This window comes from Equus caballus, chromosome 16 (genome assembly GCF_041296265.1).
Source record: "Equus caballus isolate H_3958 breed thoroughbred chromosome 16, TB-T2T, whole genome shotgun sequence".
Taxonomy (NCBI): domain Eukaryota; kingdom Metazoa; phylum Chordata; class Mammalia; order Perissodactyla; family Equidae; genus Equus; species Equus caballus.
The window spans coordinates 77,157,130-77,180,645 of record NC_091699.1 but is presented as its reverse complement, the minus strand read 5'-3'; the positions used below and the strand labels follow the sequence as shown (position 1 = coordinate 77,180,645).

The following is a 23,516-nucleotide window of genomic DNA, read 5'->3' as shown; positions in this document are numbered from 1 at the left end:
AGTATACAGGAAAGCAATTGACTTTTGTATATCAACCTTGTAATAATAGCTTATTACTTTTAGGAGTTTTTTTGTCAGTTCTTTTGGATTTTCTATCTAGATGATCATGACATCTGTGAACAAAGATAGTTTTATATCTTCCTTCTCAATCTGTATACCGTTTATTTCCTTGTGTTGCCTTTTTGCATTAGCTAGAACTTTCAGTACAATGTTGAAAAGGAGTTGTGGGAGGGGACATCCGTGTCTTATAGCCTGATTTTAACAGGACATCTTTGAGTTTCTCACCATTAAATATGATGGTACCTATAGGTTTGTGGTAGACATTCTTTATCAAGTTGAGGAAGATTCCCCTCTATTCCTAGATTATTGAGTTTTTATCATGAATGGGTATTGAATTTTGTCAAATGCTTTTTCTGCATCTATTGATATGATCAGGCGATTTTTCTTTTTTAGCCTGCCAATGTGATGGATTACATGAACTGATTTTCAAATGTTGATCTAGCCTTGCATACCTGGGATAAATTCCAATTGGCTGTGGTGTATATTTCTTTTTATACATTGCTGAATATGATTTGCTAGTACTTTGTTGAGGAATTTTTGCATCTATGTCCATGAGAGATATTGGTTTGTAATTTTCTTTCTTGTAATATCTTTGTCCAGTTTTGGTATTAGGGTAATGCTGATATAACAAAAGGTGTTAAAACGTATTCCCTCTGTTTCTATCCTCTGAAAGAGATTTTAGGGAATTGGTTTAACTTCTTCCTTAAATGTTTGGTAGAATTCACCAGTGGATCCATCTGGCCTGGTGTTATCTGTTTTGGAAGGTTATTAATTGTTGATTCAATTTCTTTAACAGATACAGACCTATTTGGATTGCCTATTTCTTGTGTTGTTTTGGTAAACTGTGTTTTTCAAGAAACTGGTCTATTTCATCTAGCTTATCAAATTTGTGGGCACAGAGTTGTTCATACTATTCCTTTATTATCCTTTTAATGTCCATAGGATCTGTAGTGATGTCCCCTTTCACTTCTGATAGCAGTACTTTGTGCCTTGTTTATTTCTTAGCCGGGCTAGAGGCTTACCAATTTTATACTTAGAAAAGAATCACATAAAACAGGAGAATCTACCATAAATCATTTGAACACAAAAATACATTATTGACTACTAGACTATACATGTAACTGAAAGATTTATATATTTAAACCAATTATTAACAGTTTCAGTTTACGGCTAGTAAATAAGGAAGATACATCTAATAAATAACTTTACTAATCATACTTCTTCATGAAGCTTATTTTGGGGACTACACCAGTGCCTTGGACTGACAGAAGGAGAATAACTTCACTTATAAATCAAACACTTACACAAGACTACCCAAACATGCCCTCACTTAACTTTAAATATTAATCTTCAGCACAGGATAACATTTGATACAATAATAATGTAAGAAAAATCTAGAATATCACAAATATATACATATATACTACACATAGCCATGTATTTAACCATTAAATTAAGCATATATTCTCAATTAATAAAGATAATCTAAATATGTATCATTAACAAGATAATCTAAATATGTACCACTAACAAATTACACTTTTTATAACCTTACACCTTAATTTAGAGTAGAACCGAGGCCAGCCCAGTAGTGCAGTGGTTAAGTTCGCACATTCCGCTTCGGCAGCCCAGGATTCGCTGGTTCGGATCCTGGGTGCGGACATGGCACTGCCTGGCAAGCCATGCTGTGGTAGGTGTCCCACATAAAAGGCAGAGAAAGATGGGCACAGATGTTAGCTCAGGCCCAGTCTTCCTCAGCAAAAAATGAGGAGGATTGGCTGTAGTTAGCTCAGGGCTAATCTTCCTCACAACAAAAACAAAAACAACGACAAAAAAATTCAAACTTTACAAATAATGAGATACGACTACATACTAAATAGTATGACAACATAAAGAAGCACGACAAAAACCAAAAATAAGGGACAAGGATGTAGACCAACAAGAACTCTCATACAGTGCTCATGGGAGTGCAAATTGTTTAACAATATGGCATTCTCCAGTAAGTTGAATATATGCATAGCCTATATGCCTGAAATTCTATGCCTCGGTTTATACCCTATAGAAATGTATGCTCATGAGCAACAGAAGACATGTTTACAAATAGCTGCATTGTTCACAATAGACAATAACTGGAAATAACCCAACTATCCATAACAGTAGAATACGGATAAACTGTGGTGTATGCATTCAGTGGAATATTATGAATAATCTTTAGCTACACATAACAGAGGTAAATTTTTAAAATCGGATAGTGTCGTGCAAAAGAACTCAGACCCCAAAAAATACATGTTGTATGATTCATTTAATTAACAAATATGCAAAATTAAATTATATTGCTTATTGAGCAATAATTAGGTGGCAAAATTATAAAAGATGACTAAGAAAGAGAATATGAATTTCAAAACATACTACAAAGCTACAGTGATCAAAACAGCATGGTACTGGTACAAAAACAGGTCCACAGATCAATGGAACAGAATTGAAAGCCCAGAGATAAAACCACACATCTATGGACAGCTAATCTTCGACAAAGGAGCAGAGGGCCTACAATGGAGAAAAGAAAGTCTCTTCAACAAATGGTGCTGGGAAAACTGGACAGCCACATGCAAAAGATTGAAAATTGACCATTCTTTTTCACCACACACCGAAATAAACTCAAAATGGATCAAAGACCTAAAGATTAGGCCTGAGACAATAAGTCTTTTGGAAGAGAATATAGGCAGTACACTCTTTGACATCAGTTTCAAAAGAATCTTTTCGGACACTGTAACTCCTCAGTTGAGGGAAACAATAGAAAGAATAAACAAATGAGACTTCATCAGACTAAAGAGCTTCTTCAAGGCAAGGGAAAACAGAATTGAAACAAAAAAACAGCTCACTAATTGGGAAAAAATATTTACAAGCCACTTATCCGACAAAGGGTTAATCTCCATAATATACAAAGAACTCACACTGCTTAACAACAAAAAAACAAACAACCCGATCAAAAAATGGGCAGAGGACATGAACAGACATTTCTCAAAAGAAGATATGAATATGGCCAATAGACACATGAAAAGATGTTCATCATCGCTAATCATCAGGGAAATGCAAATCAAAACTACACTAAGATATCACCTTACCCCCGTTAGATTGGCAAAAACATCCAAAACCAAGAACGACAAATGTTGGAGAGGTTGTGGAGAAAGAGGAACCCTCATACACTGTTGGTGGGAATGCAAACTGGTACAGCCACTATGGAAAACAGTATGGAGATTTCTCAAAAAGTTAAAAATAGAAATACCCTATGACCCAGCCATCCCATTACTGGGTATCTATCCTAAGAACCTGATAACAGATATCTCAAGAGTCCATTGCACCCCTATGTTCATCGCAGCATTATTTACAATAGCCAAGACGTGGAACCAGCCTACATGCCCAGAAACTGATGATTGGATAAAGAAGATGTGGTATATATACACAATGGAATACTACTCAGCCATAAAAAAAGACGAAATTGGCCCATTCACAACAACGTGGATGGACCTCGAGGGCATTATGTTAAGCGAAATAAGTCAGTCAGAGAAAGACGAACTCTATATGACTCCACTCATAGGTGGAAATTAGTATATTGAGAAGGAGATCTGATCGGTGGTTACCAGGGAAAAGGGGGGGTGGGGGGAGGGTACGGAGGGGGAAGTGGTGTACCCACAACATGACTAACAAAAACGTACAACTGAAATCTCACAAGCTTGTAATCTATCATAACATTAATAAAAAATAAAAATAAAAAAAAAAGAGAAAAAAAAAAAAAAGAAAGAGAATATGATAAAAGTCAGATTACGGGTTACATTGTGGGGTGGGAGGAAACAGTTCTAACACAGAGAGGGCAAAAGGGCATTTCTGAGGTACTAGCAATGTTTTGTTTCTTGATCTTGGTAGTGGTTACATTTAAATAATTCATTATATTCTACATTTGTTTTACATACTTCAAATGTGTTGTATTTTACAATTTTAAAAAGATTAAAACAAAGGAGAAAAATGTTGGATAAGAGTGCTTAATTATTCTTCCAAAATATGAATTAAACTACATCTGAACTAAGAGGAAAAGCGTATCAAAAAATTGGTGGAATACACATGCTCTGACATGATATTTCAGCTTAAGAACAGTAGCTGCCTTTGTTGTTTTGGCAAGTTTTGTTTTCCCGAACTAACGTTCAAAATGAAAATGAAAAAGTCACTTGAAAACTGAAAAAGAGAGCCACTCATCCTTGCACCCGTGCCCTTCCCCCAACCACCAATCTGCGTAAACAAAGGAATTAAGAATAGAAATAGAAATTTTGTTACCAGATATTTGAGCAAAGTAATCTTTAAAAACTCAAAAAAACAGTATTAATGTAATTCAGTTTCTATGTTAACAAAAAACAAAATCCCTCACTGTACCTATTTATCTTCCAAATTAATAATAAGAACTTGACATAAAGCATTTCCTATTTTTTTCTTATATACAAAGACAAATGTATCCTAAAATGATTATTATTTTTTGAGCTTATACAAGAAACATGCTTCAAAGTCACTTTGGTAAGTAATATTCAAATCATTGATTCTCTATAAAAACCACTGAAGAAAAAAATGGTAATTACTTTAAAATATTTACATAACTTACATGCTTTACTCAACAATTACAATAAGACATAAAAAAATACGTCTCAAGGTTTTGTCACTGTTAATTTTATGGAAAAACATATATTTAACTAATCTACTATTAACTAAATTATTCACATTCATAATAAATAATCTAAAATTATGTAATTCAAACAAAATCTAAAATATTTTCTTTGTGAATAGATAATTTGGGGTGGGATGGAACAAAAAGTTTCCTTTCTCAAATCTGACTGGCTATTACAGGTACTTTGGTTTACAGACAATTACCAACATATCAGCTATTTAGACTTGTTTATATGTGCCACTGTTCTGGCAGCATGATCTGAAAAGCAAACCTCATGTTATCAAAAACTATACATGTGGCTTATTGAGCAGTTCTTAACAATGAATGGCAGCTCCCAGCATCCCCTCTTCACTTGTGAGATTACTATTATTTTCTGTGTTGCTTTTGTGTTATGTGTTCAGCAATCCTGCAAAATTTACTTTTATTTACTGATAATGATTTAGACCTGTAAAACAATACTAAAGCTACTTTCTAGTTTGTCAGGGAAACTCTAATGCTAAGATCTTTATTAAATGTCTTCCCTTGAACCAAATTCTGGTTCCTGAGCATTGAGGGCATGATGGGATTCAGTCCCCTTGGCAGAGCCTAGGGTAGAAGAGGTCCATCTCCAGCTGTCCCTTTAAAGTCAATGCTCTGATAGACATCAATGAATGCTGCAAATGATGAAGTTATTATTTCATAAGAGAATACTGCCTTTGTCCACAGGCATTTCAAGTGCACATGCTTTTGCTTTCTCTCTCTCTCTTTTTTAAAGAACTCATCCTCCTTACATCAAAGTGTTTTGAATTGTCTAAGCAAGTGATGGGGATGCAAGGTAAAATGACTGTGGAAAGAGGCCAGTTTAGCCTGACTGCACTTGGACTACTGACAGTTCTCTGCTCCCAGCCAGCAAAACAAAAACACCCCACACACAAACAAAAACCAATATATCCACTCACAACAAAAGCAAATACCTTTATATTATAAACTTAGCTGAAGTCAGGGACTATGTCTTGTTTTTCATTTATTCATTTCTAATATTTCTTAAATGGCTATTACTTACCACACACTGGGTAGAAATAGACAGAATAATTCAAACAAGGTCCCTATCTCCAGAGAGTGAAAGTTACTGAACATGACGCTAGTCAATTAATATGAGTGTTACAAAAGGGAAGTTCAGAGTACTGTGGGCATCTATTAGGCTGACGTAATACTACCTGCAGGAGCAGGAAAGGTGATCCAGTAAAAGAGATATTTAAGCCTTGTACTAGTTTTCTATTGCTGAATAACAAATTACCAGTAGTTTAGCAGCTTAAAACAACAGTCATTTACTATTTCACGTTCTGTAGGGCAGAAGTCCTCTGCTCATGGGCAGTCTTTTTAGCTCTCATAAAGCTGAAATCAAGGTGTCACTGGGCTGTGTTCTCACCAGGAAGCCTGACCAAGGAAGAATCTACTAGGCTCATTCAGGCAAAATTCAGTTCCTTGTGGTTATGAGACTGAGGTTCCAGTTCTCCTTCCTGTCATCCAGAAGTTGCCCTCTCCTCCTAAAGACTGCCCACAGTTCTTGCCACATGGTGGCCTCTGTCTTCAAAGTCATCAGCAGAGAATCTGCTTCACATCAAATCCTTTCCTCCCTTTGTTTCTGACTTTAGATACAGATTTAAAGAGTTCATACAATGAGGTCAGGCCCACCCAGCTAACCTCACTTTCCTAAAGTCAACTGTGCCAGATGCCATAAACTAATCACAGGAGTGCTATCCTATCACATTCACAGTACAGGAGATTACAGAGGATATGTAGACCAGGGGCAGAATCTTGTGGGCCATCTTAGGGTTCTGCCTACCATAAGCTGCAACCTGAAGAACGAACAGAAATTGAAGATGAGACAAAGGAAGCTGTAGACAATGTGGGCACAACTGATATCCTGAGTCAGGAAAGAACATGGAAGAAAGTATGTATGGCTGGTCTCCCTAGTAGCCAGCATAGGAACTGGCACATATTTATCAAGGAAATGAACCAACTGGATACCAAATTACATCCAATTAAGCTAGCAAGTTTTTATTAAGGGATTATATACTTATAGTTATAGAGAAAAGCTAAGGAATTTCTTCTAATACTAAGCCACTAGGCAGAAGTGAGAGGTAACAAGCCAAGGGAGACAACATGGACAGAAAACTAAACTGGACATTAAGAAAACTGGAGCATTATGCTATCTCTGCTAAATGGAAGTAACCAAATCAAATAATCTCCAGGAGCCTTAGTTTTGCTTCATCAATAATAAAGACGATTTAACTACTCAATCTCTAACGTGCCTTTCCAGTACTATCTGAAAAAATGGAAGGTACAGTTCTTGACCCAGGTAAATTCTATTTGAAAGTTTAGAACCTAAGCATTAATTCCTGTTTTGGTCTAGGCATTGCTCTATCAGTAATAATATTAAAAAGACAAATCCACAGAACATGCTATTCTAAATATTGAATTTACTCTCTTCTACAAGTTTTCAGATAGTCCTAGGATAAAGCTTACTTGCTTTTCATAGAAGAAAATAAAACACCAAAATTACATATCAATACCAGGGCATTTAAGAATAAGAGGAAGTAGAGGAGATGCCATCCCTGATTGGGCAATTTTAATTATCAAATGGAATACAATTGTTTAAAATACTAATGTATAGAATTTCTATTTCAAAAATACTGCTGGACAATAATAGAAAACTGCCACTTCACAAAATACGTAAAATCTAAGTCTAGAAACATTCAATGGAATGTTAGTCAGTTGTTTTGATCAATAAAATGCTTCTCAATGGCTTTTACAGAGCCATGTGTATTTTTAACAGGCATTATTTCCCTGAGTTGAGAAGACAGAGCTGATGGTCTGGGGAGAATATAAGGGCTAGAATTCTCAAGACAGAGAAACAGAGAGGAGAAGGCGGTACCAGGAGAGAACCCAGAGAACTGCAGAACATTCCCTCGTGGACTCAGCTAAGGACTGAGCAGCACATGTACGTAAGAACACTACCTCAGACTGACAAAAAGAACCATTACAAATCATTAGTGTTTCTCAATCTTTTTTTCCTTATCACCCTGACCCAGGAGTCTTTTTAGACATGTTTGTTACCAATTGCCCCCATGAAATTTTATACCACTATGTACCTAATTTATACACTGTGGCCCTTAGGAGGGCCACAAATCATTTAGTATGGAAGATTTTTCACAACCCCCCTGCCCCAACATAAAAACAATTTTTGTTAAGTCGGAGGTGATACTACCCCCACTGAAAATGCATGGATTAGAGGGAACACTGCCTAGTTCACACACAGGGAACAGTCTTCTGTTCCCACCAGCTAGGGTGGAAAAGCTCATCATTCCTGGAGCACTGCTTAGAGTACTCAGGAAAAACCTACCTCAGTGGTGGGGAATAATTAGCCTATTTTGAAATAAAGTAATATTTACAGTAGGAACAAAATTTATAAAATGTAGATAAATCTGACAAAAGATGAAAAAGACCACACACGGTGAAATTACAAAACTTGCTGAGAGAAATTAAAAATTACCTAAATAAATGGAGAGATTTAACTTGTTCATGGGTCAGAAGACTCAATATTAAGATGCTAATATTTGCCCAGTTCATCTATAGGATCAATACAATCCCAATTTCTCTTTTTTCAAGAAACTGACAAGCTGATTCTAAAATTCATATGGAAATGCAAAAGATCTAGAATAGCCAAAACAATTTTGAAAAAGAAGAAAAAATTTGGTGATTTCAAGACTTATTATAAAGTTACAGTATCATAACAGTGTGGTATTGGCATTAAGCCAGACAAATACAGCAGTGCAACATAATTGAGTCAGTCCATAAATAAATCCAGACATATATGGACAAGTGACTTTTGATAAAGATGCAACAGCAATTCAGTGAAGAAAGTATAGTCTTTTGAACAAATATTTAACAATTAGATATATACATACATAAAAAAGTGAACTTTGACAAATACCTTGCACTATACACAAACATTAACTCAAAATAGATTGTAGATTTAAATGTGAAACTTAAAACTAAAAAACTTCTAGAAGATATGAGAAAATCTATGTGACACCGAGATAGATTTTTTTTAGATGCAACACCAAAACCAAGATCCACAAAAGAATAAATTAAGTTGGACACCATCAAAATTTAAAATTTCTTAAAACGCTTAAGAGAATGAAAACACAGCCACAGACTGACTTGTATCCAGAACATATAAAGAACTCTCAAAACTCAAAAGTAAGAAAACAATTCAATAAGAAAAAAACTAGTAAAAACATGTGAAAAGACATTTCACCTAAAGATATATAGATTGCCAAAAAGCACAAGATGCTCAACATCATTAGTTATCACAGAAATGCAAATTAAAACCACAATGAGATAAACTGTGAGATACACATCCATTAGAATGTTTAAGATTAGAAAGGCTGATCACACCAAATATTGGTGAGGATGTGGAAAAACTGGAATTCTCATCCTATTGGTAGGAATGTATAATGGCACAACCAGTTTGGAAATAGTTGGTAGTTCTTAAAAAGTTAAACATACACCTACCATATGGTCCAACCATTCCACCACCAGATATTTACTCAAGAGAAAGGAAAGCATGTGTACACACACAGACTTATACACAAAGGTTCACAGTAGCTTTATTTCTCATAGACGGAAAAAGGAAACAAAATGTCCTTCCAGAGGTGAGTGGATAAACAAATTGTGTATATCAGTACAATGGAATACTACTCAGCAAAAAAAGAAATGAACTATTAATACATGCCATAACTTGGATGAAGCTCAAAATAATTATGCTGAATGAAAAAAACCTAGAAAAAAGGAGGACATATTGTATAATTCCATTTATATAAAACTCTAGAAAATACAAACAATCTGCAGTAATACAAAGCAGATCAGGTTAGGTTAACGTAAAAGTAATCTTTTGGTAGTGATGGGAATGTTAACTATCTTGACTGTGGTGATGGCTTCACAGGTGTACACATATGTCAAAACTTAGGAAATTGTACTTTAAATTTATGCAATTTATTGTATGTCAATTACACTTCAATAAAAGTTTTAGAAAAACAGGCTGAGGTGCTAGCTACAACCATCAGATCAATTTGCAACTTCAGTTCAGTCTGAAAATTAGGACACAGTTTATGACACTTTTGCTCTACTATACAACTATCATTATTAATTCATATATAATTATAATATAGAAAATCAGCAGCAGCAGATGTCATTATCATAGCAGCGTGATCCATAACCCGACAAAGGCAACATTACACAACACACCAGGATTCCGGAGAGATCCACACATCAGTATATAAAAAGGTGGGTGGACTGAAGCACAGAGAGGAAGCTAAATGGGGGAACAGCAGAGGCAGCATCCAGGATCCCAGATTCCCAGCAATGGTAGCTAAGCCAACCAACCCCCACTCCCAGAGAACTCCAGCTAGCCAGCCACAGCATCAACTATGGCCACAAAGTAACAACCAACAGCCGAGAGAGCGCCCTGCAAACTAGGCTCCCTCCCATGCTCTCCCTCCCTCAACTATGGTTGTGGAGCTGCTGACTCAAGTGATCCTGGACATGGCTGAGGCATTAGCCATTCCTGTGTCCCTGGTGGCAAAGCCAGCTACAGCATCAACATCAAGACATCAGTGACCCTCAGAAGTGCAGGTGGTGGCAACGAGAGTACTACTGCCACTCCAAATAGAGGCGATGGAGGGTGAAAATATGGCCAGAGGTACCACAGGTAAGAGAAACCAAAAACTAGTGCTATAGAGCCCCTAACTAAAAAACAAACAAACAAAAGGCTTCTAATCTCCAAGCAGTTGAAAAGCTTTAACCAAAACAAAGTTATATCTAAATTAAAAATGTGTTCGCTACTACAAATGCACTGGCAGAGGATTAACTCAACAAGCACCATGAAAACCAGGGTACCATGTTATCACAAAAAGAAAACAATTCTGCAGAAACCAAACATAAAGTCATGGAAGACTGTGATCTAACTGATAAAGAATTTAATACAGCAGTCATGAACAAACTCAACAAGCTCCAGAAAACTCAGAAAAGCAGTTCAATAAGCTCAGGAATAAAACCAATGAATAGAAGAATACTTTACCAAAGAGACTGAAACTCTAAAAAAAGCACAAAGAAATTCTGAAGCTGAAGAACTCAATAATGAGATGAAAAATGAATTAAAAAGCACTGAATGGGGACAGCCTGGTGGCGTAGCGGTTAAGTTCACATGTTCTGCTTTGGCGGCCTGGGGTTTGCAGGTTCAGATCCTGGGCGCAGACCTAGCTCTACTCGTCAAGCCACACTGTGGCGGTGTCCCAAATAAAGTAGAGGAAATTGGCCCAGATGTTAGCTCAGTGACAATCTTCCTTAAGCAAAAAGAGGAAGACTGGCAACAGATGCTAGCTCAGGGCCAGTCTTCCTCACACACACAAACAAAATTAAATGAATAAAAAATAAAAAGCATTGAAAATAGAGGACATCATATGGAAAAGAGAATAAGTGAACCTGAAGATGAAAACCTAGAAATGATGCAGGTACAAAAGGAGATAGAACTAATACTTTAAAAAAAAATGTACAAACTCTACAACAATTATCCAAATCCATTAGAAAGGGCAACATAAGGGCAATGAGCAACCCAGAAGGAGAAGAAAGAGAGAAGGGAGCTGTGAGTTTATTTAAAAAAGTAGTAGCTGAGAACTTCTCAAACCTGGGGAAGGAGCTGGATATACAAATATATGAAGCTAACAGAACACTCAAGTATCTCAATGCAAAAAGATCTTCTCCAAGACACAAAACAAAACTGAAAAAAATCAACAAGAAAGAAAGAAAGGATACTTTTAAAAAGCTAGGGAGAAAAAGTCAATAACCCTCAAAGGGATCCCCATTAGACTATCAACAGATTTCTCAGCAGAAACCCTACAGGCCAGGAAAGAGTGGAAAGATATATTCAAATTATTGAAAAATAAAAACTGTTAGCGAAGAATACTCTATCCAGCAAAGTGATCTTTCAGATATGAAGGAGAAATAAAGGCTTTTCCAAACAAACAAGAGCTGAGGGATTTCACTGCCACAAGACTTCCTTTAAAAGAAATGCTGAAACGAGCTCTTCTACCTGGAACAAAAAGACAAAGATATACAAAGCTTTGACCAAGGCAGGCAGACAGAATCAGAAAATTGTAACTCTGCAGAATAAAATAGTATACGTGTAATTATAACATAAATGTTAAAGGGAAAGGAAGCATTATAAATAACTATAATCACTTCAATTTGGTAACAAATTCACAATACAAAAAGGGATAACTGGTGACAACAAAAACATACAAGGGGAAAAGAAAAAGGACAGAACCTGCATAGGCTAATGGAGATAAGATGTTATCAGCAGGGGCTGGCCCTGTGGCTGAGTGGTTAAGTTCAAGCATACTACTTTGGTGCCCTGGGGTTCACTGTTTTGGCCGTGCTGTGGCAGCATCCCACAAAGAATGACTAACATCTAGGATATAGAACTACGTACTGGGGCTTTGGGAGAAAAAAAAAAGAGGACGATTGGCAAGAGATGTTAGTTCAGGGCCAATCTTCCTCACTAAAATAAGCATAGGATCTGGAGCCAAAAAGAAAAAAAGAAAAAGACACTGTCAGCAGAAAAAGGACCATCTCATCTATGAGATCTTTCATACAAACCTCATGATAACCACAAAACAAAAAAATCAGAGCAAAGTGAAAAAACATAAAAGAAGAAGCTGAGAAAGACATCACAGAAAACCACCACAATGAAATGGCAGAGAGAAACACAAGGAAAAGAAACAATGGAAATAAAGAGCAACCAGAAAACAAAGGATAAAATGGCAGTATTAAGTCCTCATATATCGATAATCACCCTCAATGTAAATGGGTTGAATTCACCAATCAAAAGACACAGACTGGCTGGATGGATTAAAAAACAAGACAACAATATGCTGCCTCTAGGAAATCCATCTTAGCTCTAAAGACAAATACAAGCTCAGAACGAAGGGACAGAAGATGATATTCAAAGCTAATGGAAACCAAAAGAAAGTGGGGTTAGCCATACTTGTCAGACAAAATATACATTAGTCAGACAAAAAAGACCTCAAGCCAAAAAAGATAACAACAAAGACGGACATTATATAATGATAAAGGGTACAATCCATCAAGAAGACTTAACATTTACTAATATACATGCACCTAACATAGGAGTACCAAAGTATATACGACAATTATTAACAGACCTAAAGGGGGGAACTGACATCAACATAATAATAGTAGGAAACTTTAACACCCCACTTACATGAATGGATAGATCATCCAGACAGAAAACCAACAAGGAAACATTGGCCTTAAATGAAACATTAGACCAGATGAACTTATTAGATATATATAGAACATTCCATCCAAAAGCAGCAGAACACACATTCTTCTAAAGTACACAGACCATATGTTGGGAAACAAGTCTCAACAAATTTAAGAAGAATGAAATCATATCAAGCATCTTTTCCAACCATACGTTTCTAGTATGACACTAGAAAGCAACTACAAAAAAGCTGGAACAGTCACAAATATGTGGAGACTAAACAACATGCTACTGAATAACTACTGGATCAATGAAGAAATCAAAAAATACCTGGAGACAAATGAAAATGAAAACACAACATACCAATATCTATGGGATGCAGCAAAAGCAGTGCTAAGAGGGAAGTTTACAGTACACATGCCTACCTCAAAAAACAAAAAAAATCTCAAATACACAATCTAATAGGAACTAGAAAACGAACACCTACAGGAACTAGAAAAAGAAGAACAAATGAAGCCCAAATCAGTAGAAGGAAGGAAGTAATAAAAATCAGAGTGGAAATAAACAAAACAATGACTAAAAAGACAACAGAAAGTAGCAATGAAACTAAGAACTGGTTCTTGGAAAAATAAACATAACTGACAAACCTTTAGCTAGACTAAGAAAAAAAGAGAGAAGGCTTAAATAAAATTAGAAACAAAAGAGGAAAAATTACAACAAATATACAGAAATATAAAGGATTACAAGAGAATGCTATGAAAAGCTATATGCTAACAAACTGGATAACCAAGAAGAAATGGATAAGTTTTTAGAATCATACAACCTTCCAAAATTGAATCAAGAAGAAACAGAGAATCTGAAGAGACTAATTAGTAGTGAGGAGATTGAAACAGTAATCAAAAGCCTCCCAAAAAAGAAAACTCCAGAAGCAGACAGCTTCTCTGGTGAATTCAAAGATATGATACTTATCCTTCTCAAATGCTTCCAAAAAGTTGAAGAGGAGACACTTCCTCACTCTTTTTTTGACGCCAGCACTATCCTTATACCAAACCCAGACAAGGACAACACAAAGAAAGAAAATTTTTACAGGCCAATATCACTGGTAAACATAGACGCAAAAATCCTCAACAAAATATTAGCAAATTGAATACAACGATACATTAAAAGGATCATACACCACAATCAAGTGGGATTTATTCTAGGCATGCAAGGATGGTTCAACATCCACAAATCAATCAATGTAGTACACCACGTTAACAAAATGAAGAATACAACTCACATGATCATCTCAACAGATGCAGAAAAAGCACCTGACAATAATCAGCACCCATTTATGGTAAAAACTCTCAACAAAATGGGTATAAAAGGGGCCAGCCCCATGACGTAGTGCTCAAGTTTGCGTGCTCTGCTTTGGTGGCCTGGGGTTCATGAGATTGGATCCTGGGCATGGACCTACACACTGCTCATTGAGCCATGCTGTGGTAACATTCCAAGTACGAAGTGGAGGAGGACTGACACAGATGTTAGCTCAGGGCCACTCTTTCTCAAGCAAAAAGAGGAAAATTGGCAAGAGGTGTAAGCTCAGGGCCAATCTTCCTCACCAAATAAAAAGAAAAAGCAAGAAAAAAGGGCATAGAAGGAAAGTATCTCAACATAATAAAGGCCATATATGACACCCACAGCTAACACCATACTTGCTGAAAAACTTAAAGCTGCCCCCTAAGAGCAGGAACAAGACAAGGATACCCACTCTCACCACTCTTATTCAACATAGTACTGGAAGTCCCAGCCAGAGCAAACAGGCAAGAAAAAGACATAAAAGGTATGCAGATTGAAAAGGAAGAAGTAAAACTGTCACTATTTGCAGATGACATGATTCTATATATAGAAAACCCTAAAGAATACACACAAAACTATAAGAAATAATAAAATAGAGTAAAGTTGCAGGGTACAAAATCGACATACAAAAATCAGTTGTGTTTCTACACACTAATAACAAACTAGCAGAACAAGAAATCCAAAATACAATCCCATTTACAGTTGCAATAAAAAGAATAAAATACCTAGGAATGAATTTAACCAAGGAGGTGAAAGATCTGTGCACTGAAAACTCTAAGACGTTGAAAAAAATCAAAGGTGTAAAGAAACGGAAAGATACTCCATGATCATGGATTAGAAAAATTAACATAGATCAGGAAAATTAACATAGTTAAAAATGTCCATATTACCTAAAGCAATCTACAGATTCAATGCAATTCCCATCAAAATCCCAACAATATTTTTCACAGAAATAGAACAAAGAATTCTAAAATTTATACAGAACAAAATACACAAAACCACCAAAGCAATCCTGAGAAAAAAAATGAAGCTGGTGGTATTACATTCCTTGATTTCAACATTCATTACAACACTATAGTAATCAAAACAGCACGATACCGGCAGAAAAACAGACACACAGATCAATGGAACAGAATTGAGAGCCCAGAAATAAACTCACACGTTTATGGACAGCTAATTTTCAACAAAGGAGCCAAGAACATACACAACGGAGAAAGGAAAGTCTCTTCAACAAATGGTGTTGGGAAAACTGGATGGTCACATGCCAAAAAATGAAAAGTAGACCACTATCTAACACTATACATAAAAACTAACTCAAAATAGATTAAAGACTTAAATGTAAGACCTGAAACCACAAAATGCCTAGAAGAAAACAGAGGCAGTACACTCTTTGACATCTCCTCAGGCAAGGGAAACAAAAGAAATAAATAAGACTGAAAAAGCTTCTGCACAGCAAAGGAAACCATCTACCAATTGGGAGAAGATATTTGCAAATCATCTATCTGTTAAAGGGTCAATATTAAAAATATATAAACTCATACAATTCAACAAAAAAAACCCAACCCAATTAAAAAATGAGCAGAGGATCTGAACAGACATTTTTCCAAAGAAGATACACAAATGGCCAACAGGCACATGAAAAGATGTTCAACATTACTAATTATTAGGGAAATGTAAATCAAAACCACAAAGAGACACTATACTTCATGTCTGTCAGAATGGTTATTATTAAAAAGAAAAGAAACAACAAGTGGATGTGGAGAAGAGAGAACCCTTGTATACTACTGGTGGGAATGCAAACTGGTGCAGCCACTACGGAAAACAGTATGGAGATTTCTCAAAAGTTAAAAACAGAAATACCAGCTATTCTACTTCTCGATATTTATCCAAAGAACATGAAAACACTGATATGAAAAACTATATGCACCACTATGTTCATTGCAGCATTATTCACAACAGCCAAGACTTGGAAACAAACTAAGTGCCCACTGATGGACGAATGGATAAAGATGTGGTATGCATATACAATGGAATACTATTCAGCCATTAGAAAGATGAAATCTTGCCATTTGCACCATGGATGAACCTTGATGCTGTATGATTTCACTCATGAGGAAGATAAATACAGAGAGAGAGACAGAACAGATTGGTGGTTAAAACACATAGATACAGAGAACAGATGGTGGGGGTGGGAAGACAGTGACAGGGGTAAAGGGGCACATGTGTATGGTGACAGATGGCAACTAGACTTTTGGTGGAGAACAGGATGCAGTTTACATAGAAGGCGAAATATAATGATTTACACCTGAAATATGTACAATATATAAATCAATATTACCTCTATAAAATAATAAAAATAAACAAAGACCAATCCCCAGGGGAAAAGGAAGTCATCAGCATTATTTCTGAGTAGAGATACTTGATCTCTATAAAAAATAACATTATTTTCTCACCACCAATGTATATATACATGTCCACTAAAATTGCTTTAAACAAAGAATTCAGAGGACATGCAGATTGTTTGAGAATTTCATAATGTATTTAATAATTCACAATAAATACAAACATTCTAAAATCTTTGCTTGTCCACTGAAGGAGAATTTTTGTTTACTCGGCTAAAATCTCTCATTTATTACCAATTAGCAAGATTAAAAATAACCCAAATACCCTCTTAGAGGGGAAGAAGTTAAATAAAGTTATAAACACAATATAAAACTACGTAGCTATAAAGAGAATGAGGAAGCTTTCCATATACTAACATGGAATGATTCCCAAAATACATTGGGGATAACAAAGGAAGATGTAGAACATGTATATGCTAAATAAAAAACAATATATAAATGGAATACAAAAATAAGTCAACAGTTTCTAGCTGCAAAATGACCTGTTCTCATTGGACGATACCTTCTTTGTTTCAGGACCACCATAATAGCTATTCAGTCACAATGACAGAGAACATACACTCATTTATGGATCTTGGAGGAAACCTGAACATTGGTGAAGAAAATTTAAAAATCTCAGGCTGGAATCTAGGCACTGGCAAGAATAGAGGAGAGGTGCCATTTCTAGGCATGGAGAAACTATAGGGGAATTCTCTCCTCAGTGGAAGCTGAGTTGGTTCTTCTCTATTTTCACTCCCTCTTTCTGCCCCATGTTCCATGGATCCAGCTGGAAGCTGGATGGGTACACGTGTGATCAGGCTGGAGGGTTGTGGGCTCTAATACAAATTACTGTGAGTAGCTACAGAAGACCATGTACAGACATACAGTTTTAGGACAGAGAGTACACATAACCTCAAATAACTGAGTGAAGAAGTTTTAAGAGCTTAGGAACATCAACAGCTTGGTGTACTGACAGCAGAAGCGACATGTGGCCACAAGAAAGATTTGTTAGATTAGAGCACTTCTTGCTCATTTCCAGAAAAGGCTAAGAGAACACTGTGAAGGATAGGGGTGGGTGAAAATCAGGCAACCTGTGTAAACTTAGGGTTTACTACTTTGTGTTAACTGCCAACAACAGTATTACAAAAAGAATGAAAACCAACAATCTGCTTGTGTGATATACACAAACACATGTATGTATATGTATATATTTGCTGAACACTTCATCTGACAAAGTAAAATCAACATCATTTCAATGATCCCAGAAAGTATTTTTGAAAGCTTAAAAGGTGTTAATAATTTGGAAGACTACTTTGGCAAAACCAATCCCAAAATATTTTGAATGACAAAGTCTATCTAAATTTAGAAGCCAACAAGTAAAATACACAAGGTAGCATTTTAAAAAATATTAAGTTATATGATAGAGACAAGGTCTAATGACTAGCTCTTACATCAACTCTTCGGAGTTTTCAAAAGGTCACTCATAATCTAAACCTTCCTCTGATTTAAACACTAAAAACTGCGTTGGCTGGATGATAATTACCCCTAGCTTGAGACTACTGTGAATAACATTTTTATCCAGCCAAAAAATATGACACTAAGGGAGGCTTGCGTATTCACTCATTTGCAATGTTAAAATTTAATAGCACTTGGCACCATGAAAATTAGGATCATATTTGTATTAGAGTTTAAAAGGTAGGAGGTCCATACAACATGGACATAACTTTTAGGGGAAAATATCCATTTTTGAACCATTATTGCTTTATGGCACTATTTGGAAAAAGAGAAAATATTTCTCTCTCTCCAATTTACTTTATTATTTCCCCAGTTACTGTCAAGTCTGACAGAGGTTCAAATTCCTGTTCTGCTATACTTACTGATCCTGGGGTGTTTAACCTTTCTGAGTTTTAGTTTTGTCATCTACTGGTGGAACGGAAATGATAACCTACCAACTTTACAATATTGTTGTGTGAGTTAAATCAAGTAACATAAAAAAGCTTAGGCATGTCACTGTCTGAAATAAAATTCTATAATTAAGAATTTTATTCTATTTATTTATTCTAAATTCTAAATTCCAGATTCTATTACTCTGGATAGAGAAAAACAATTTCTACTTGTAGAAAATAATTTTCTTATAAAGTCAGACCTTTCCTCTGAAATGTGTTACTAATACGTCAGATCAAATTATTTGGGCTCCACAACACGGTATTAAGTTCAGGTAAATCATAGGGAAAGACATTTAATTATTATTACTATTTTGGCCACATAAATCTAGAAATACAAATGAAATCTTCTGGTCAAAAGCAGGAGGTCATTCAAGGTCACTCAATTTTTAGAGTACCCTAAATTTGGGGTAGGAAAACACCCCAAAGGCAATTAATGTAATTCCACACATTTTACAACAAAAGAAAAGTGAGTCCTGGAGAAGTTAAATGGATTTGCTCAAGTAGTATAGCTAATTAGGCTAAGAAGATACGAGTCCTTATGTCTTTCAACTTATATTCCAATTGTTCTTTATATATACCACTCTGCCTTCAAAATTTTTTGACTATGTTTCATCTTTTTGGTTTACAGTCCTTCTCTCACATCCAAGGACTTTTATTTTTCCAAAAGTTTACTATTTCAACTGTTTGTAGGCAATCAAAAATTTTTTCCATTAGGTTACCTAACCAAACAACTGTTTTCCCTTTATTCCTTCCTATGAAAATTCTGATTTTCTCCAGATATGGAAGGGTAATATAATCAGTGATGATAAGTCTCTATTCTCACCCCAGGGGATGAACCAGGTGATGAACAATGATTGAGCTAAGCAAAAAGCTAATCCCATTCTACCTTCCCCTGGGGATTGATTTAGAGTGGGTTTATAACCAATGGAATCTCAAGGGGAGTTCTGTGGGGATTCTGGAAAAGATGTTTTTGTTAGATTAAAAAAAGAAAAAAAAGTATATGTATACGGAGAGTCCCCCTTCCACCTTCTTTGGTTGTTTGTCATGGGTACATGATGTAGCAGTCATCTCTTTACCACCAGGAGAAAGCCAAGTCTCACAGAGAAACTCATGCAGAGCTCTGACATTATTGTTTTAAACAACCCCCAAATCACTGCTCTGGGATTAAAATATTATATAAGCAATAAACCTATATTTAGTCAATTTAGTCGCACAAAGCCTCCAAATAGGAAACTCTAGCATTTTCTAATGAAATCATCTTACCTAGCTTTTACAGTAGAACACTTTGTTCTCAGACCAAATAATATGAAGGCATAATATTTTAAATTAGAGTTTTGTTAAAAATCAATTAGGTGTGTTACTAAGAAAGATGCTATTTAGTGGTCCACAGTACTCAAAACTTTAGGATATGACTGAATAAACCAATCTAAAATAATCACAATGTTTATTTAACAGGAGAGAAACAAATCTGAACTCTCATACCTATTCTAAAAATTTATAAAAATAACTTCAAAAAATGTAAGTTTCAAAAAGTCAGATGTTATTCTCAAATACTTATTTAAACAAATTTATCTTAGAAAAACACCACTGTTACACTGACATAAAGCTTCAAAATATTTTATTACTGATCAAGAGACAGTGGATTTTATATGACAAAACAGTATAATTTTTATTACACACATATGCCTCTTGAAATCCTATGTGACTCCTTATCACAGAGGACAAAAATAGAAAAAGAAAAAAATTTACCATTTTGAATTAAAAGAATGGCCAAAGATTTAACAAATCTTATAATTAAATGCTCTCAACTACTAAGAATCACAAGAGAAAAGGCCTAAGAGCAACCATAAAAATATTTGCCAAAAACAACCAAACAGTCACCCTCAAGAAGGACCTACTGAGGGGCTGGCCCGGTGGCAAAGCAGTTTAGTGAGCATGTTTTGCTTCAGCGGCCCAGGGTTGGCCGGTTTGGATCCCAGGTGCAGACATGGCATGACTTGGCAGGCCATGTTGTGGCAGGTGTCCCACGTATAAAGTAGAGGAAGATTGGCACGTATGTTAGCTCAGGGCCAGTCTTCCTCAGCAAGAAGAGGAGGATTGGCAGCAGTTAGCTCAGGGCTGATCCTCCTCGGAAAAAAAAAGAAAAAAAAAAAAAAGATGGACCTACTGATTTGAAGTACTAACCTAGCTTTTAGTTCTGCCCTAAGTTTCCGAGCAAGGGAATAGGTTAGCAGATGTTAAGAATTGATAGTTGAAAGTAAGTAAAGAAAGGAAGCTGTAAGTAGAAAAATAGAGGCTGAAAATCATAAAAGAGAGTCACACACCAGGAGAATAAACTGGTGCTCAAAAATGATTCTGAATAAATTTTTTTCAATTTAGGATATTCTGATTAATATAGCAAAAAAGCAGTGTTGGCTATGAGACTTTGTAATGACAAAGAAACTAACCAGGGTAAGTAGGGTTACAGTCCAAACTTCTCACCAAGATAAGATTTACTAGTACTATTAAAAAAAACAAAGAAAAAGAGTTAAAACAGAAGGTCATTTTCCTCCTTTTCATAAGTCTATACCTCTATAACTATTTTCCGTCCTAAGAGAAGTAGACTCTTCAGGACACCTCAATTAAGTAAAGTGAACAGGCACTCTATTTAAAATAAATAAATAAATCCTGAATTAGGTACATGTTTCCAATAAATATAAACAAAGGCAATTCACTTAGGAAGGTTTAAGAAAAATCTGTGCAATGATAGCATTTTGATCACTACCCAATGTTAGAATGAACCATTTTCTAATCAAAATCATAACCATTTTAAAGATTCAAATCTACTCAAATAATCCAATTTTAAAAAATAAGATAAATACTTTTTATATCTATTTAACGTTAAGTGGTCACAACAGTATTGTATGAAAGAACGGAGGAAAAAATGAGAGTTTGAGATGAGCTTGCAGGATATGCCTTTCTTAGAACTACCAATCATTTCTAGGTCATCTGTTTTGGTGTTGCTATAGTGACTTCATGAATCATGACCTCTCCTCCCCACCCTCCCTAATTCAGAGGACTGAATTATGTATGAAAAATGTACTGAAAACATTTATTTCCAGTAAAAATATATACATTAATGAAGTTCATCTTATTATAGTAAATTATATATTTTCAGCCTCAATTTACTGGCCACTGGAGAATTATATACAGAGAGGAAATTATCCATATACTCACTCTAAAATTGTACCTCATGTCAGCCCTGAATGTTAAATCCACTAAATCTTTAAGTTTGGAGACTTTTCAAACACTATGTCTTTCTTTACTGAGAGACTCAAACAGATGAGTCTGTGTATAACGCTTACCACGATTACTTACAGAAAGCAAATTTGACCTCATAATCAATTTAGATATGTTATAAACTTAATAGAAATATCCTTTATGTCGAGTTCACAAAAAAGAACTCTCATCTGAAATGCACACAAGTATTTAGCAGCGAAATGTCATGATATGTGCAACATACTTTCAAATGGAATTCAGCAAAAGAAAAAAATATATGCATATATATGTATATAATCTGTGTAAGTATGAGAGAGAAAGCAAATGTAGCAAAATGTTACCAACGCTGTATCTAAGTCAAGGGTACATGGGTATTTAGAGTATTTTTTCAACTCTTCTGTGAAAAATCTCAAAGTAAAAAGCTGGGAAACAAATGACCTTCATTGGCTCCTAGCTGTTTCGTGTTTTAGTTATTATCCTTGAATATATGTCCACTCTCTTCCCTTTTGCCTCAAGACCCTTCTGCCCTCATCAAAACCACTGTTACAGATTTGTGTTATGTCTTTTTAACAAAAATCATAACTCTAGGAAAGAGATTTTGAAAAGTAGGTTTAAAGACTGGTATAGTGAATTGATTGTTTTACCTGAAAGTTAACATCTTCTTTCTTAAATATTAGTGCTCGAACTTCATCAGGATCTCCATTAAATATAGCTTGCACCAGTGATGGCTAAAATACAAGAGAGTAATGAAAACATTAATCACACCACACGGATGATTCTAAAGATATTTCCAAATAACTTTTAAATCTAAAATTTTTCTTCCCTATATCAACAATAATCATTTGCTTTCTGACATTAACCAAAAGTTTCATGAGGTCAAATTGTATGAAAGTATAGGATTCTTCCTTGGAAAGAAAAAAGGCAGCCTAATTAAAAAAAGAAAATCAATTCAGCATGACAAACTTAGGTAGTATAATAAACACAATCAGATTTTATTTTTTATGAGTGGAAGACTTTTGTTTATATATATGGTAAAAAGAAAGTCTCTCCCAAATACAAGTGTGACATCTCAACGTTTACTAGCAGGACACAACTTGTCAACATTAGCAGTTCTCAGGCCACGATGAGGTCCATGAAAGAATGCTTCTTTGAAAAGTTCTGTTTAGGTCATTGAAACAACTTGAATGGGTTAGTATTGCACGTACAAAGGTATAAATCCAAAGAAAGAAAATCTGGCTATTGATGAAAATCACTACTACTCAAAGATCAGAAAGTACTGCATACCTGAATAACCTGAAGAGGCAAACACGGGCATGTCTAAATATAACAACTTCTTAATCAACGACACAGCCTCTGTGATAAGGTATCATATTATACGAGGCAAACAAGAAGCCAATTGACAACAGCATTAAAAATAAGGTGAAGGATGAAGTCTGATTCTTTTTCATATAAAAGTCTTGCATGTAAATACATAAAATTCATTACAGGAAAGGCTG

The 23,516-nt window shown here is 35.4% G+C and overlaps 1 protein-coding gene across 10 annotated transcripts in view; it reads right to left on the bottom strand.

Annotated features, from left to right (window-relative positions):
• ANKRD28 (ankyrin repeat domain 28) overlaps positions 1 to 23,516 on the bottom strand; it is a 200,663-nt gene that overhangs the window by 87,470 nt on the left and 89,677 nt on the right. For all 10 annotated transcript variants that reach the window (XM_023620897.2, XM_070238115.1, XM_023620895.2 and 7 more), the window contains one exon: positions 22,665 to 22,748. In XM_023620897.2, the coding sequence (XP_023476665.1) occupies positions 22,665 to 22,678 (14 nt within the window). In that variant the 5' untranslated portion in view covers positions 22,679 to 22,748. The remainder of the gene's footprint in view (positions 1 to 22,664; positions 22,749 to 23,516) is intronic.